The 19,221-nt window shown below is 43.4% G+C and overlaps 1 protein-coding gene across 1 annotated transcript in view; it reads left to right on the forward strand.

Annotated features, from left to right (window-relative positions):
* Positions 1-19,221, forward strand: part of ZZEF1 (zinc finger ZZ-type and EF-hand domain containing 1) — a gene marked incomplete in the record, with an annotated part of 3,903,331 nt that overhangs the window by 3,438,692 nt on the left and 445,418 nt on the right. The window contains 1 exon segment of the mRNA XM_044082903.1: positions 5,538-5,673. Within this exon segment, the coding sequence (XP_043938838.1) occupies positions 5,538-5,673 (136 nt within the window).

Raw genomic sequence — 19,221 nt, forward strand, 5'->3', positions numbered from 1 at the left:
ACCTGGAGCCTCAGGAAGCCTCATCGGGGGAACCCTGCTCTTCTGAGACCTCCCCAGAAGTTCCCACTGAAGAGATTCCTCGGAAGAGGTTATGTAAGAGGAGACATTTAGATTCCCCTCATGAATCCATCACATCTGACACCGATTTGAAGGAATCGGAAGGGTTCCCAAAGTCCCCCTCTGAGGATATCTCCTTTGCAGATATCCTAGAAATCCTTAAGCAGAGAGGTGACTGGCAGCCCCTTAACCATACTGAGGATGAATTGGTGCTCTTGAAGGCTTTTTGGTCTTGACCCTCCACCTTTTGGGTTTCTCTGCCCTTCGATGAGTTGATGGACCTTTTATCTCAAAGGGAGTGGGAGTCACCAGATACTTTGGAGCCTGTTCCTAGGAGGCCCAACAAATACATCTCAGCACCTCATGATAAAACCTTTTTATCCAAACCAATTCCTGTTGATGCCATGGTGGTTGTGGCAGCCACTAAGAAAGAGATGGAGACTTCTACGTCTATCCATCCTCCTAATAGGGAATCTAGGATTATGGACAGATATGGCAAGTGCATGTTCAGTTCTGCGACTTTTGCTCTTCAGTCTTTGAACTATCTAACCCACATCACAAGGCTTCAAAGAGATCTCCTGAAAGAGCTAGGAGATACTTTACAGGGTGCAGTAGCCGATACAGTGGCGGACAAAGTGACGTCTCAGCTTGCTACCCTCAATTCTATCGTTAACTCTTCCATGCGCCCTGTATCATACGCAACTGATGGGACGAGTAGAGCAGCGGGTACAGGAGTAGCTCTTTGGAGACATTCCTGGATGTGCTTATGTTCTTTTGCGGAACCTTTCAAGTCGTCCTTTGTGAATGCCCCATTTGATGGTTCTTCTGTTTTCAGACCAAATGTTAAAGAGACCCTCACCAGATGTGACAAGAAGGAAAGACTCTATCTGCCGTAGGAGTCCATTTTTCCACTCGTACTAGACCTTATCCTAAAGGTCAACGGGGAGGGACAATGTGGTTCCGCAAAGCCCAAGGAGCCTTTTCGAACTCACGAGGTGAAGTCTCCTCTAGGGGCAGAGGAAAGGGCAGTGATGGAAGACGGCACCCACGTGGCAGAGGGGGTCCACAGAACCAGGGCGTCAGGGATCAATTCCTTGGGAAGGCTTACCAGCTCTCCTGAAAGGAGGCCTGACTGTCCTGCTCGGGAGGCAGTCGAGGGATGTTTATCTTTGTACCTAGGCGCCTGACTCAAAATTACAAAAGACAGATGGGTACAAAATGTCATATTCGGAGGCTATTTCATCCCCTTTCATACCGACCCCAAGCCAACAAAAGGAATCTCGGACATTCCACCCAGTCTACGGGATGTAGCAACAGTAGAGGTTCAAAAACTAATAGAAGAAAAAGAGTCATCCAACCAGTCCCGGCAGACCAGCAAGGATCTGGAACTTAGTCAAGATTGTTTTTAGTGCCAAAGAAAACAGGAGACTGGAGACCAGTTTTGGACCTCAGTAGACTCAACAAGTATGTAGAAAAGACAAAGTTCCAGATGGTCACGCTTCAGTCTATACTCCCGTTCCTAAGGAAAGACAATTGGATGTGCTCAGTAGATCATCAGGATGCATACTACCATATCAAAATGGCCAGGCCATCCAGGGATCACCTGCGCTTCAGGCTGGGAGCCAGTCATTTCCAGTTTCGGGCCCTGCCCTTCAGTCTCACTACAGTCCCCAGAGTGTTCACTAAATGTATGGTAGTGGTCATGGCTCACTTGAGACATCAAGGAATCCGGGTGTTTCCATATTTGGACGACTGGCTCCTCACCACACCCACCAGGCATCAGCTTATTCGGGTGAGGGACACTGCCTTAGATCTCTGTTTTCAACTGGGCATCACAATAAGTTCAGAAAAGTCTGCTTTATTGCCGTTGCAGCATACAGTATTTACAGGAGCAGACTTAGACACAGTCAACATGTCCTTAAAACTTCCTTCAGAAAGAGTGCTTACCCTACGACATCAAATTGTAGATCTCCTTTCAAAACACAAAGCACCAGCATCACAGATTCTCAGGCTGCTGGGCACCATGGCAGCAGCTATCATAGCTATCATTGCGATACCCCTGGCGAGATCTCACATGCGCATTCTTCAGTGGCTGCTATTCACACAATGGACTTTTCAGGATTTACAAATGAATCACTCAGTTCTGATAACCAACTCTTGCAAGGAGGATCTCCAGTAGTGGCTAATGTCCGAATTGGTGACCATGGGACGTCCCTTTGTCCTACTGGTTCCAGTTGCATTGGTGACCACGGACACCTCCATGATCGGGTGGGGGGGGCATTATCAGGGACGGACAGCCCAGGGTACATGGCAGGTACACGAGGCTCAATTGCATATAAACGTCCTAGAGATGAGAGCAGTTCTCTTAGCGTTGCAGTTCTTACAAGACTCTCTTCCTCTGGGCACAATTGCAATCCAGTCAGACAACATGTCTTAGTCTGGTATATAAAGAAACCGGGTGGAAACAGATCTTATCCCCTATGTCGAGAGGTTCTAAGAGTATGGAAATGGGCAGAGTCCACCCAGTGCTTTCTGATAGCAACACATGTCCCGGGGAAATCCAACGTGATAGCGGACAAACTCAGCAGGGCAGTTCTGTTGCCTCATGTGTGGTCCCTCAAAAACGAAGTAGCGGAAATGATTTTCTGCAGATGGGGCCAGCCTTGCTGCGACCTTCTTGCAACTCCCACAAACACCAAATGCAGCAACTACTTTGCCCTGATCCCTCAACAGGGACAGTCCCAGAGGTACACGCTCGTACACGATTTACCCCTGGGACTCCTTTACGCCTTCCCTCCCTTTCCCCTGATTCCCAAAGTTTTGCAGAAAGCCAGTTTTCTGTGCAGGACATTTATTTTAATAGCACCATATTGGCCTTGTCAAATCTGGTTCCCCTTTTTGAAGCCTCATCTAGTAGAAGAACCTTGGATCCTGGATCTAGTGCTGGATCATCTGACCCACTTGTCAGGAGCTCTTCACCCTTCACTTCAGTCTATCAAACTGACAGCTTGGCTGCTCCAATTCCCAGAATAGCCAGGTTCGAAAATTTATCAGAGGAAGCTCAACATATCCTTTTGTCCTCACATAAGTCTTCAACCAGGAAACTATACCTCAGTAAGTGGAAGAGGTTTTCAATCTGGGCTCAGCAGAATAACAATGACACTTTTCTAGCCTCCATATCAGATATTTTAGAGTTTCTGACCAAACTGTTCAATGAAGGAGTTGCAACAGCAACCATTTTGGTACAACTGGCTGCTGTATCCAATTTCCATATAGGTGAATTAGGAAACTGTATTATGTCTCACAAGATGGTGAAGGCTTTTTTGAATGGTACGATGCATCTAAGATCACCAATTAGATCACCTGCCGCTCCATGGAATCTGAATTTAGTCCTATCCAAGATTATTCTTCCGCCCTTTGAACCTGCTTCTTCCTGTGAGCTGAAATATATTTCTTGTAAGACCATTTTCTTGGTTGCCATTACATCTGCACGCAGAGTTTCGGAGTTGCAAGCCCTTTCAGTTAAGCACCCATATTTAATATTTCACAAAGCTAGGGTTTCCCTCAGGACAAACTCTTCTTTCTTACCCAAAATTTGTTGAGAATACACCCTTATTCAAGCGATTTATTTACCTGTTTTCTTTCCCAATCACACTAATCAATTGGAATATATGCTTCACAAGTTTGACGTCCATAGACAACTTAATTTCTATTTAGACTGGACAAAAGACCATAGAAGAGCTGATTAGCTGTTTGTCTCCTTCTCAGATTTCAAGAAAGGTGCAGCAGTATCTAAATCTACCTTATATAAATGGCTTTCTGATTGCATATCCTTTATATACCACACTGCAGATATTTCTTTAGAGAACAAAGTCTAGGCTCATTCAACCAGAGCTGTTTCTACTTCCATAGCCTTTTTGGCCAAACTACCCATTGATTCTATTTGTGCAGTTGCCACATGGTCTAGGCTACATACCTTCATAACTCACTACAAAGTAGACAAGGCCTCTAGGGACAGGGCTTCATTTGGTTCTGCTGTCCTTAGATAGGTACTCCCATAAGCCACACAAGATTGTGGTGCTGGGGACACTACCCATTAGTAAGAATGAAGGCGAGATTGAACAACTTCACATAAAGAAGTTATGTACTTACCATAGCGTTCCATATGAGTTGTTGTTCTCGCCTTCATTCTTACGACCCCCCACACCTACCCCCTATCCAATGTCTGGAAGTTCGAGAGAGGCTCTAGATTTGGTTTTGGTTCTACTGAGGAGTTTCCTCTCACAAGTTGTGTATATGATTTCCTTCAAAATCTGATTTGGATTTAGCACTAGTTTGCAGCAAACAAGTTCTGGGGAAGGTAGAGGTGCATTGTGGGATAGGGTTTCGGCCTCAAGCCGGTAGAGACCTCGAGCTTTGCAAATTGGCCTAATCGGAGCCGAGGATCAGCTCTGAGCCCATCAGTAAGAATGAAGGCAAGAAGAGCAACTCACATGGAACGTTATGGTAAGTACATAACTTCTTTTTATCTAGGTCATAGTCAGGGCTGTAAATATTATATAAAATTATTCTTGGTGTCCAATGTTCAGAATACTTATACTTGTCTATGCTGTTTGTTTATTTTCCATTAGCATTTTTGTTTTCAATAAAGCAAAAATACTTTTGACAAGAAAGACCTTCAGGCATATTCCACACTGTAGGTTATCAGTATATTGAACTGTACACTTAGCTCTTGGTTGATAGCACATAGCTCTGGGTGGCCTGTTTTAAGCTCCAGATACTTTCATGTAGTCTCACAAGATAGTGTATGTTCTTGGTTCTCTTTGAAACATCTGTCATATCTGTGCAGTGTAGTCATAATAATGTCACTAAGAGACTGGGTAAGCTCTGCAGACAGAGCATGATTATACAGAAAATGTTTTAAATGTTTTTAATTTCATTCATGCATCATGGCATGTATGACCCTTTTTTTCAAAAAAGTAGGATGTGAGCATTCAAATGGAATCAGAAGTCTTCTTGTAGTTCTTGTGCTTCCATCCCCACTCCCAAAGATAATCAATGCATAATCATTTGCTGAGCAGTATTACTCAGATTCAGAGGTTCTGTGCATGTAGATGTACTTGAAGAAACAGAACTTTACTTATTTTGGGGAAATGGTTTATTTACTATTTCATTTTTTATTAACTGGCATAGTTTAACTGGACATAATATGTTTCACTGGAGGATCAGGAAGAGGAATTTCAGAACTGTGCAACATAGAAGTGTGCATTTAGCAATATATAGACTCACAAATGCAGTACCTTACATTAAGGTTTTAAGTCAGAGTTGTAGTGGGGTATACAAGATAACATTTTGCAGGTCTTGTAGTCAAAAACTGACAGCCGTCGAATATCATAGGTAAAATTGGCTGTCATTTGCTAATGTATTGTATATTTATTTGTTTCAAAAGTTTTTTGACAAACATATTGCATGCTTATCAGGTTTGATGGAAATACAATCAATGTAGATGAGACTATTCGGACTCTTGCACAGAAATGGCAGCCAAGCAAGCGTTTGAGGTCAGAGGAGAGCAGTGGTAAAGCAGTGGACACAGACATGATCATCGTTCCTTGTGTTGTAAGTATATACAGATCACCAATCCTCTTTCACAATGTATAGATTGTTTAAATGGAAACATAATTGTAGTGTCGGCTTCCACAAAAAAAATCTATTTTCAATAGCCATAGAAATGCAGTTGAATCTGTCAAGTACAGCTGTCCTTAGTGCCTTGCATAATAGACATTCAGAGATGTTAGTTTTTTTAAACTTGAACCTTTTCAGTTTCAGAATACTGCTTTTACTGAAAATGTAGAAACTTGTTTTGTTTAAGTCAGTTTAAAGTAATCTGTAGTAATTTTGCTTGTGCTTTGATAGAAACAAAGAAACACAACAAAGGTGTCCCTCTACTGTATGGCTTTTATACCAGATTTACTTCGGCAGTTGCCATGTTTTAATAGCATACACAACATCAGGGGGACATCCACTAGTGTGATGTAATTACCAGTTGCTAGCAATTTTATCCATGGATGGGAAAGTTGATATTTCCTGTTCAGCACTGCTCGGCTTCTTGGTTCTTTAACATTTGTATTTTGTCGGATGATTATGGTTTTATTTCCGTAAGTGTCTTGTTTTCTGGAGATTGCATTCAGCGTTTGCAGAAGTGAGCCTGATATAAGAGTAGCTCAAACATCTTTGAGGCAAACTTGGCTAGAAGACTTTTATGTGTTTTTAAATAGCTTTATTAAAAAACCCACACACAAAATGATGTTAAAACATGAACAGTTCATAAACAGCAGCAAATATCCAAACCATTATGCCATTTTTATATTAACTCACTCGGTTTAATATATGCACATTAACTGCACTTAAGTATTTATTTACCATTAATAGTTGTATACTTCCTCAGCAACAAACAACAAAAAATCTCATGTTTTCCATCGAGAGACCAGCCCAAGTGGTATGCCCCTTCCAGGTATTCACCCACACTTAGTCTCAAGGTTCCATTAACACATTTGTTTAGATAAATCATGGTGGCCACTTGTTCAAGGACTGTTGTCTCTGTGCCACCCTTACTCGCAATTCTTTCACCTCTGCTGCTTCTGTAATCAAATGCTTTAAAATATTGACCCCTAAATCATTTTCTGTTTTTTATTCCTTTGTAACCATCTTTTAGCAGTAATATTAACAAGGCCAGTTGATAACTGTTGTGAGTAAGAATGTCTTTGTTTAGTTGTATCCCAAACAAATACAGAAATGAGTTTAGATCAGTCTTAGACTATTTAATGACTGTTATATACTTCCCAGTTTAAACACTTGCAGTTTTATCATTCCTAAAAAGTCATGTATTTAAGGTCCTCAGTTTCACCAGTCACATCTCCAACATTCCTGATTGGTACCTGGGAATAGTTTTCCCATTCAATTTATCATATACAAAAACTAGTGAAGATGCCCCTAGATAAAAAAACATGAATTTTGCAGCTTTTGTTGAATAGTTACAACAACCCCATAGATTTTTACCCTGTGTCTCAGTAGAGGGCATGAAATCCAAGTATTTAGTTAATGTACTCCAGATTGTCTCTGCTACCTTCATTTTGTTTTCCAGCAAAATTTTGTAATCTGTACTTATCATTTGTCTCTAAGGGACATTAGCCTTGCAGATTTGCTTGATCCAATAAATCCATTTTGGCAAGGTTGTTGTTCCTTATCATTACCCATCATTGCTGCTACACCTTGGGTAAGAGCTTGGTATAGTACTCTTTCATCTTACACTTGCTCATACTAGTTTCTTCCTTCCTGTCATAGTTGAGATACCTCTTTCAACTACTAGATACCATTTGTTTGCCTGTGCTTCCATTGCCAAAGGAAACATTCTTATTTTATGCATTTTGTTCTTTGGAATTTATGCAAAATAATTCTTTCAGCCCATGTTTGTAGTCCCTTTTAAGAGACCATGCTCTTATTTGCATTGAGAAGTTGCGAACTTTGAAACCCCTACCCATGTTACCTAGGATCTCCAAACAAAATTCCAGATCATCTCCTACATTAGTCATTCTGAAATAATCAAATAACATCTCCTTTTAAACTACCTTGTAATTTTCATGTGTATTATCTGTGATAGACTTTTAATTGCTATGTCTGCATGTAAGGGGAGATATCTGGTACTCCCAAGTCCCCCAGTGCCTTCAGCAAGGTAATAACTTCCATGCCATGATTGAATGCTCATCATCCTCAAAAAGGTCCGGCATTTATTATTTACTGTCCCAAATTGTCTGTCTCTTATTTACAAGTGATACACAAAAAAAGCTTAAGTCAGGTATAGGCAATACAGTATTATAAATATTTGTTCATAGGTTCATAGGTGTGTACTAGGCTATTGGCCCTGGAGCCTATATAAGCCTAACCCAAGAAGATTCCCTGGCATCATGCCACCCAAAGTTCCCAGAGCTCCTGTCAAGCAAGGCCACTGAAGTGATCCCGGGGGGAACTTCCTATTGACCATCCACTCATCAAGATTTCTCTTAAAGAGGGCCACTGAAGTGCTCTGCTTGATGTGAATGGGAAGTTTGTTCCAGAGTATGGGAAGTCTCTGGGTTAGGAACCTGTCCCTCCAGCATGTTCTGTTTATTGTGGTAATGAGGTTTAGGTCCCTGGAGTGTGTGGCACAGAGAGATTGGGATTTCTTTAGGTGTAGCATATCTAACAGCTCTGGGTCAGACATGGCTTTGTAGGTCAAGCAGAGATCGCCTCTAAGTAGGCAGTAAAAGACAGAGCATAGCTGGAGTTTTCTGAGTCTGTCAATATAGGTTCATAGGTTGGTACTAGGCTATCGGCCCTATGGCCTATACAAGCGTAGCCATAACAATTCCCTAGCTGTTTCTTCCCACGGTATTTACTTCCCTGGATCCCTGTCTAGCAGGGTGACTGACGTGAACCCTGGGGTGAATTTCCTATCTCCCATCCAATCATCAAGGTTCCTTTTGGAGAGGGCCAAAGAGGCGCTCTGCTTGACATGTATGGGCAGTCTATTCCAGAGTCTGGTGAGTCTCTGGGTCAGGAACCTATCCCTCCAGCATGTTTTGTTCATTGTGATGACAAGATTTAGATCCCTGGAGCGTGTGTCTCTGAGGTACTGGGATTTCTTTAAGTGTAGCATGTTCAACAGCACTGGGTTTGACATGGCCTTGTTTGTTAAGCAGAAATCGCCTCTGAGTAGACGATATGCGACAGAGTATAGGTGGATTTTTTTTGACAGTCAGCATAGGACATCTGCTTTAAGCCTGTGATGCTTTTAGTGAGGTATTTCTGCGGCCTTTCCAGTTGTTGCAGATGTCCTGAGAGGTACATACTAAACAGGGCGTTGTATTCTATAATGGGTCTAATGAGGGATGAGTACAGTGGGACAATGACCTCCTTTGTTCTGGATGAAAAGCCCTTAGTGATGAGGTGTGCCACATAGAAGGATTTCCTGACTGTTGTGACGATGTGGTTATCGAAGGTGAGACCACTGTCCGCCTGTGTCCCTAAGTCTCCTATCACACTTTAGGTGTTTAGTGTACTGCCACCTGTGTGGTAATTCACGGGTACATGCTTTTTCCCAAAGGGGATAACTATACATTTCTTGGCATTGAGCTTGAGCTCATGGCTCTGGCACCAAGCATATGTTTCTATAAGACCCTTTTGTAGAATATCCATATCATTTGGGGATTCAGTAATGGCTCCCAGTTTTCAGTTAGCCAGAGTCCCTTAGTGTTGGCCTGTACTTCAGAGAAGTAGATGTCAAACAAGAGCAGTCCCAGGACTGAACCCTGAGGTACTCCACTTGTCTGCAGCTGGATTTGGAGTCCGCTACTTTTACAGTGTGGGTTCTGTCAGTAAGCCAGTTGGCAACCCATCAAGTGACATAGGGATTAATGCCCAGCTTAGTAAGTTTATCTATGATTCCAGAGTGGGGGATGGTGTTGAAGGCTTTGGCGCGGTCCAGATAGGCTGTGTGGACCGGTTTACTATTGTTTATTCAAACGGAAAAACATTTTCCATTCAAATAAACGAATAGTAATACTGAACGTAAAAAAAAAAAAAGCTAACATTGACAATGTCGAACCAAATGCTCAATGCATTTGGTTTGACATTGGTGTTGAAACCACCATGTGATAGCCATATAGGAGCTGATGTAAATCAAACTCCTATATGACAAATCATGTTTTTGCAGGGGGGCAAGCCCCCCTGCACCCCCACACACCCCCACTTATATATTCTAACTCCGAGATCACACTACAGTGCGGATGTGGATGAATTTCCTGCACCCCCCATGTGCGCCCCCACACCCCCCACGTATATATTCTAACTCCGAGATCACACTACAGTGCAGATGTGGATGAATTTCTACTCCCCACTGTACTGTGATCTCTGTGCAGATAGTCGACTTACACTTATGCGAATGCAGTAGCGCATTCACATAAGTGGAATCGACTATCTGGTGCACAAATGTTTGTGCATTTGACATTTTGAGTTTTGGCACAGTGCAGCCGACAGAATGTTGTTAACACAAACAATAGAAAACCGTGTGGACCACTTTACCCTTGTCTACGGCTCTGGAGACTGATTCAAAGAATCAATCAGGTTCAGGAGACAAGATCGGCCCTTCACAAACCCAAACTACATGGGGTCCAGTGTTTGAAGGTTGCCAGTGTCTTTGTTTCATAGGTGTTTACTAAGCGAAGTATTACAAGGGCCTTTTTAAGCGTAGCCATGCATCCCAAATTTCTGACAAGTTCTCATACCCTTGATAATGTAAGCAGGGACTTGGGAGGTGAAACATTTACAAGCAGTGGCCTGGGAGATGAGCAGTTTACAGGCTGCCTGTTCCCCATCCAGTTGTCCAAGTTATACTTGAATTGAGTTATGGAGGAACTGTACTCCACATGGATTGGGAGCTTTTTCCAGAGAAGGGGTGGTCTCCAGTATACATACCTGTCTCTCCAGCAAGTTCTGTTTGCATCACTGGCAAGGTTGAAGTGTTTAGAATGTGTAGTTATGGTGCTTTTTGTTTTGCAGATATGCAGGAGGTCCATGAGCATGGGGTCTGGCAATGCCTTGTATGCCATGCATAGATCTCCCCTCAGTAGCCTGTAGGAGATGGAATACAGGGCTAGAACCTTGATTTGGTCTGCATAGGACTTGTTAGTGACGCCATGTATTCTTTTAGCGAGGAGCCTCTGTGGATGTTCCAATTGTTGGATGTGACTGATTGGGTACATACCAAAAGGGGCATTTTACTCAGTGATGGGTCTGATAAATGCTGAATATGGTAGAATAATGGCTTCTTTGGACCTACTGTTATACATTTCTTTTTAAATTGCACAGTATAGAATGATTTTCTTACTACTGTAGACACATGATGGTCAAAGACTCGATTACAGTCTGTCCCCAAATCCCTGAGTACTGGGTCAGGTTGTAGGGGTGTCTTATCAGTATGGTAGTTACCAGGGTTGTATGACTTCCCAAAGGATACTATTATACATTTCTTGTCATTTAGTTGTAGTCCATGGCTTTGACACCAGTTATTTGACTGTGCCATCCCTTCCCGGAGAACATTTGTGTCGGTGGAGGATTCCGTGACTGCTCCAAATTTACAGTCATCTGCAGATTTAGTCAGCCAGAGACCATTAACAGTGACTTTGATTTCATAGAAGTAAATGTTAAAAAGGAACAGTCCCAGGACTGATCTCCGAGAGACTCAACTTGTGACTGGCCTCTTTGTAGAAGTGGACTTCCCAATTCTAAATTCCTGGGTCCTGTCTGTGAGCCAGCTGGCTATCCACCGGGTATTATAAGGCTTTATACCTCACCCCATGAGTTTATCAACAGTGCCTCAGTAGGGTATTGTGTCATATCCCTTGACCAGGTCAAGGTAGGCAGTGTGAACTATTTTGCTCTCATCCATTGATTTGGTGACCTTCTGAAAGAAGTCCACCAGTCTGATTAGGCATGACCTGCCCTTGACAAAACCAAATTGGGTTGGGTCCAGTATCTGGAGGTTTCCTATGTCAGTATTGATAATTTCCGTGATAATTCCTTCTATGGATTTGCATATGAAACTTGTGAGACTTATGGGTCTGTAGTTTCCAGTGTCTGTTGATGGCCCACTTTTGTACAGAGGGATTGCTGCTGCTCTTCTCCATTCGGGAAGCATGAAGCCTATTTGGAGGCTACAGTTAAATTGCAGATGTTCTTCGTGTTTCATCATTGCAGTCGTCACATTTGGGTTATCTGCTTGCAGTAGCCCTCAGTTGGCCTGATTATCAAAGTCTTGGGACCTGCGTCGGTTGCTGTCTCATCTTCCATGACGTCAGGTAGTCAGGGGTGTAAAGCATGCAGCCGACGCCATTACATCCATCTTTCTTGCTGTGCGGGGCCCGAAGCAGAAGAAGATGTTCATCGTGTTTCACTGTTGCAGTCATGACTGTAGGGTTCTCCCCTGCCGGCAGGCAGCCCTTGGTCAGCCAGAATCCCAAAGTCTGGGTCCGGCATTGGCTGTTCAACCATGCTCCCTGACGTCAGAGCACCAGGAGTACAAAGCTGACAGCTGACGCCATCTTCTCCAGTCTTTCTTGCCGTGCGGTGATAGCAGTTCACAAGTGCCGGTCGGCTGATTCCTGATGAATTTTTCTGATATACTTCGGTCCGAAGACTTTCTTCTCCACTCAAAGCTAAGTACCCCGTTGGGGAAACTTTTTTCTTGCTCCACTCTAATGTCAGAAAAAGTTAATAATTGTATTTCATGTGGGAAGCAAATACCTCATAAGGATTTTCATTCTTACTGTATTCCTTGCTTAGGCCCTGACCACGACATAGCTAGTTGTCGGTTTTGTGCTAGATTCAATCAACGTACAATTAAGCGAAGGTACGATTTTGCTTTTCATTACTTTGGTAGGCACTTTAACTACAAAATGTTGTCGGATTCGGTCTCTGCTACCGGAGTTCACAAACATCGCAAGGATAAAGACAGGCCTTCGAGGTCCAAATCTGATGATAGCGCACAAGTGGAGCCAGCTCCAGGTTTGGCCGTCGTCAGTGAGGCGCTTTTGCAGCCCCTGTCATCGGCCATTTCAGAACCGATGGCCGAAATGGACTCTCATGGGGAGCCAACCATGCCTTTAAATATTTTTTTGCAGGACCTTTGGACAATGCTCCTTCGGATGGGTCCGGAGCCGCTGTGCAGGTACCAGCTTCCGAAGGGATTTTCAGGCCTACTCAGCTATTAGTAAAGGCAAAGCCAAAGACAAAGGCAAAGACTCCTTCTAAATCAAAGACTACAACACAAGCCTCTGAACCGGCTCCCAAGTCACAGAAACAGTTACTCAAGATGGCGGAGGATTTACTTACTATGATTAGGGGTTCTCATCCCCCTCCAGATAAAAGGCCAAGGCAGGATGTTTATTATGATTCCTCTGATCAGGCTTCTGTTTCATCAGTTGTTTCTTCTGATCAGGAATATTCTTTCCCTCCTTATGAGGATTCTGATGCTGAAGAATCCATTCCTTCAGCTTCTCCCCCTGAGGATTTCTCTTTTGGGGAAATTTTGCATGAAATGAGGGAACATTTCCACTGGGAAGGACAGGAGTATTCGGAATCCAAGAAAAGACTGAGGGATTTTCTTCTTCTTCCCTAACATAGACCCCTGGCTATTCCTCCTGTTTTGGATATTGTGGATGATGCCTTTTTGGAGGCTAACTTAACCCCTGACTCTTTTCCTCTTGCTCCTGTTAAGCCTGATAGATATTACAGGGTTCCTGATTCCCATCAGTTTTTATACAAGAACCCTTCTGCTGACCCTGAAACCATTTCTCAGGGTCCTAAGGGAGTTAAGGCCGCTTCTGCCAAAATCCCATTCCTACTGAAAAGGATTCTCGATCCTTAGAAAGATGGGGCAAAAAGGTGTACACTTCTGCTACTTTGTCCATTAGGGCTTTAAACTGTCAGTTTCATATGCTTAAATACCAGCAATTTCTCTTGTCTGTCTTAAAACAAAAGCTTACTTCCATTTCTGCCTGTGCAGATGATAAGGAATTACATGACTTATTGTATGCCACTGAACAGGTTGGGAAGCATGGTTTACACTGTGGATTTGATGCCTTGGAGGCTTCTTGTAGGGCTGCGGCCTCTGGCACAGTCATTAGAAGGCATGCATGGCTAAAGGAACAAAATTTGCCTGAACCAAGTAAAGGCTAAATTATTGGATGCTCCTGTTCAGCATAATGTTTTGTTTGGATCAAAAGCTGAAGAGGTGATTAAAAAGATGGAGGATAAGGTGAAATCCATGCAAACAGTTAAAGATTTCTTACAAGTACAGCCACCTAGATTTAGCAGGAATTGGCCTTCAAAAAATTGGTCCTTTCCCACTTCAGACAGGCCTCAAAGGGGTAGATATAGATGGTCCAGAGGGAGGCCTCAAACACAAGCTGCTTATAGACCAAGACAGTGGACTGCTTCCACCCCTAGGGGAGGAGAGGACAGGTCACAATCTCAAAGAAAACAAACTCAATGACTCCCTCTGTTGGGCTACAGGAACTTCTTGCCTGGAAGCCCCTCTTGGATGAAACTCTCTCATTTTTATCAAAATTGGACTCAAATAACCCAATACAAGTGGGTTTTGGATGTGGTTTTAAGAGGTTACAAATTCCATTTTCATACCTTGCCAAGGCCAAGCGGATGGCCAGACCTTCCAAAACATCAATGGACGGCGGCCTTAAACCAGGTGGAAGCTCTTTTGGCTATGAATGCCATAGAACTGGTTCCTCTTTCAGAGATGGGAAAAGGTTTTTACTCAAGGCTCTTTCTAGTCCCAAGGAAGCAGAACTCATGGAGACCCATTCTGGATCTGTTGGTCTTGAACACCTTTCTAGAGATTCCAAAATTCAAGATGCTTACTCTACAGCAGCTAATTCCAATGCTGTACAAAGATGCATGGATGGTAACTTTGGATTTAAAGGAGGCATATTTACACATTCCCATCAGGCAGGATTGCAGAAAATACCTCAGGTTCAAGGCCGGATCGAGGCACTTTCAATTCTCTACACTGCCCTTTGGATTGTCTACTGCGCCCAGGGTCTTCACCAAATGCCTGGCTCCAGTAGTAGCTTACTGCAGACTCAAGGGAATTCAAATTTACCCTTATCTGGACGATTGTCTAATTCAGGCAGACAGCAAGGATGTCTTACTCCAGCATCTAGAATTTGTACAGAACCTCCTGGGATTCTCTGTAAATATAAAAAAGTCAAATTTGACACCATCACAACAGATAACTTTTCTGGGTGCACTTCTAAACACCACAACCCAGGTGGCATTTCTGACATCCGAAAAACAATTACAGCTGGCTTCAACTTTCAGAACCTTGGCAACTCTAACTCAACTATCTGCAAGGAAATTCCTAAAAGCTTTGGGTTACATGGCCTCCTGCATCCTTCTCGTACCATATGCAAGACTACACATGAGGAAAATACAGTGGTACCTAAAAAGTGTATGGTCTCAGCATTGCCACAGTTTAGACATACTGATCTCCGTCCTTCCTTGCCTTCAAAAGGAATTTCTTTGGTGGTCCAGGGCATGTGCTCTAAACAAAGGGAAACCCTTCCGTCTGCCTCCTGCCACTGAAATTCTAACCACGGACACCTCGGATTATGCTTGGGGAGCCCATTTTCAGGGCAATTGTCTGCAGGGCCTTTGGACAAAGGATCAGAAGCACCTGCATATCAACTTAAAGGAAATGTTAGCCGTTCAGAAAGCTCTATTGGCCTTCAGGAATCTTTTACAACCGGGACAACTGCTAATACGGACAGACAACACCACAGTTATGTGGTACATAAACGAGCATGGGGGATCTCATTCCGCAGACTAGCCATGGATCTATGGAACACAACTCTAGCTTGCAATCTGGATCTTCAAGCTCAGTTTCTACCAGGGAAACAAAACTTCCTGGCAGACAGTCTGAGCAGAAACCTTTCGGATCCACATGAGTGGATGCTGGACACCAAAATATTCAGGATGATAACAGCAGTCTGGGGATGTCCTCACATAGACCTCTTTGCATCCCATCTCAATCATCAACTACAGAACTTTTGCACCAGGACTTTCCACAGAGAAGCTTGGAAAGTGGATGCCCTGTCATTCAGTTGGAGGAACCTCTCTGGATATGTCTTTCTGCCTCTTCCTCTTCTTCCACAGGTTTTATTGAAGATAAAATAGGAGAAGCCCAAGATGATGATCTTGCTAGCTCCAAATTGGCCTCGGCAGTTTTGGTATCCAACTCTAAAAAACCTATGCCTGGAGCCCCCTTGGGTTTTACCTCAGTCTCCGAACCTTCTGTCCCAACATCAGGGTCAGGTTCTACACTCTCATGTCAGAACTCTCAGCCTGGCGGCCTGGTTAATCCAGGGCCTTTGATTTCTTCTTTACTACCCAAGCAGGTTATGGATGTCATTTTAGAAGCCAGACGTCCTAGCACTAGAAAATCTTATGCATTAACATTACTTTAATTTTACTTTACTTGACATATCTCTTACATATCTTCCATTAAGATACACGCCTCTGCTGTTTCTGCTCATTATAATACAGACCCTCCCATCTTTTCCCACCAGTTCATGAGACAGTTTCTCAGAGGAGCTAAGAACTTAAGACCTCTTAGTTCTCCTCCCATTCCAGCTTGGGATCTCAACTATGTTTTGGAAAAACTAACCTTGGCTCCTTTTGAGCCTGCTGCCTCTTCTGACATCAAGTTTTTATCTTGGAAGACAGCTATCCTGTTAGCCCTAACCTCTGCCAGGAGAGTTTCAGAGTTACAAGCTCTTATGGCTGTGGAACCTTATATTATTTTTCATCAAGACAGGGTATCTTTGAGGACTAGTCCTACCTTAATGCCTAAGGTGGTTTCCAAAGTGGCTTTAAATCAAACTATCCACTTGACAACCTTTTTCCCCACTCCTCAAAATAAAGGGGAAAGGATCTTACATTCCTTGGATGTACACAGACAACTACATTTTTACCTGAACAGAACCAAGGACATCAGAAAATCAGAACAATTGTTTGTTTCTTATGCTTCAAGTTCCCAAGGTAAAGCCTTTTCAAAACAGACCATTTCTAAATGGATTGCTCATGGAATCAGATTTTGTTATTCTCACCATGGAAAGCAAATCCCAGGGAGTATACGGACTCATTCCACCAGAGCTGCTGCCACTTCTGCGGCCTTCCTCAGGGGAGTTCCTACCAAGGACATTTTGGAAGCTGCAACTTGGAGTTCAGTGCATACTTTTTCTAAGCACTACAATCTACGTCTCTACTCTAAGTCTAGGGCAGGCTTTGCCTCTGCAGTCTTGCAGGGCCTTTTAGCCGCCCCTTCCTCTTTATGACCACCTCCCTTTCTTCAGCTTTGGGATTCTGCCCTACAGTCATGACTGCAACAGTGAAACACGATGAACATAGTACAGTTGTGTACACCTACCATAAATGTAGATGTTCGAGTGTCTTCACTGTTGCAGTCTGGGTTTCCCTCCCTCCTGCCCCCTCTTATTTTTACTTTTGTGTATTTCCTTTTTTCACCATTCTTCTGAGGTGTATTTGCAAAGGTTATGGGACCTTTTTCATTTTGGGACTCCTGACATCTGGGGCAAGAAAAACTGGAGAAGATGGCGTCGGCTGTCAGCTTTGTACTCCTGGCGCTCTGACGTTAGGGAGCGTGGTTGAACAGCCAATGCCGGACCCAGACTTTGGGATTCTGGCTGACCAAGGGCTGCCTGCCGGCAGGGGAGAACCCTACAGTCATGACTGCAACAGTGAAGACACTCGAACATCTACATTTATGGTAGGTGTACACAACTGTACTTTCGCAAGTGCCGGTCGACCGACTCCTGAAATTTTCGTGTTCGGGTTTCAGAACCGAAGTCTTCAACTAAAGCTAAGTACCCCGTTGGGGAAACTTTTTCTTGCTCTAAACCAATGTCAGTAAAAGTCAATAACTGTATTTCTTGTGGAAAGCAAATATCTCATAAAGATTTTCATTCATACTGTGTTCCTTGCCTTGGCCCTGACCACGACTTACCTCGCTGTCAGTTTTGTGCCTTATTTAAATAACGAACTGTTCGTCATCAGTATATTTACGCTTCTAAATATTTTGGTACTCTGTTCAATTATCCAGATATGGCTTCGGTAAGCCATCCGACTACCAACATTCCGAAAAAACGTAACGATAAAGACAGAGACAGGCTGCCTAGGTCCAAAGCTGCCGACGTTTCTCCTAAGCTAGTCGCCAGTTCGCTAGTACTCAGTGAGGCGCTTTCGCAGCCCCTGAAACCCACTACTTCAGATTCGCAGGCCTCTACTGAGACACGTTCGGACTCCGGTATGCCACGAGATGCTTCAACTGTGGAACCTGCGGATGTCTCTACCTTGGATGGTTCCAGAGCCACTGTGCAGGCACCGGCTTCTGAGGGTGTATTCAGGCCTACTGATTTGTATATTAAACCAACGCCATCTTCTTCTTCAAGTCCTAAAACTTTATCCATGCCTAGAAAACCGACATCCAGACCGCATGGTCAGGCCTCTATGCCTAAAACACAAATGATAAGATTGGCTGAAGACCTTATTACTTTAATCCGGGGAAGCCAACCTTCTCCCTCTAAGAGACCTAGGACTGAATTTGCTTATGATTCTTCTAATCAGGATTCTGAAATTTCTGTTTCCTCTGATGACCAGGATTTACCAATATCTACCTATGAGGATTCTGATGCAGAGGAGTTTATTCCCTCTGCTTCCCCTCCAGAGGATTTCTCTTTTGGCGAAACCTTGCTTTCTCTTAGGGAGCATTTTTGCTGGGAAAGCCAGGATTACTCTGATTCTAAAAAGAGGCTTAGGGATTTCTTACTCCTGCCCCAACACAGGCCTTTAGCTATCCCCCCTATTCTGGACATTGTTGATGATGCCTTTTCGGAGTCTAGCTTGACCCCTGACTCCTTGCCTCCTGCTCCCAGAAAGCCAGGTAGATATTACAGGGTTCCTGACTCTCACAAGTTCCTGTTTAAAAATCTGGATCCAGAGACCATTTCACAGGGACCCAAGGCATTGAGGCTACTACTGCCAAAAATCCTACCCCCTCTGATAGAGATTCCAGGGCACTGGATAGATGGGGTAAGAAGGTATACATTTCTGCAACCTTGGCCATTAGGGCCTTAAACTGTCAGCTTCATATGCTAAAGTATCAGCAGCATATTATTGGATTGCTTAAACAGAAAATGATGTTGATTCCTGACTGTGTTGAAAATAAGGATTTACAGAATTTAATGCATTCTGCTGAACAAGTTGGAAAACATACTTTGCAATGTGGTTTTGATTCACTAGAGGCATCTTGCAGGGCTGCAGTAACTGGGTCTGTACTTAGGCATGCTTGGCTTAAGGAGCAGTCCTTGCCAGATCATGTTAAACAAAATTACTGGATGCTCCCTTAAACCAGGACCGCCTGTTTGGCAACAAAGCAGAAGTAGTTCTTAAAAAGATGGAGGAAAAAGCTAAATGTAAGCAAACTGTTAAAGATTTCGTGCAAATAGAGCCCCCAAGATTTAGTAGGCATTGACCGTC

The sequence above is a fragment of the Protopterus annectens genome, chromosome 9.part0 (assembly GCF_019279795.1).
Source record: "Protopterus annectens isolate FY-2018-M chromosome 9.part0, PAN1.0, whole genome shotgun sequence".
NCBI lineage: Eukaryota > Metazoa > Chordata > Ceratodontiformes > Protopteridae > Protopterus > Protopterus annectens.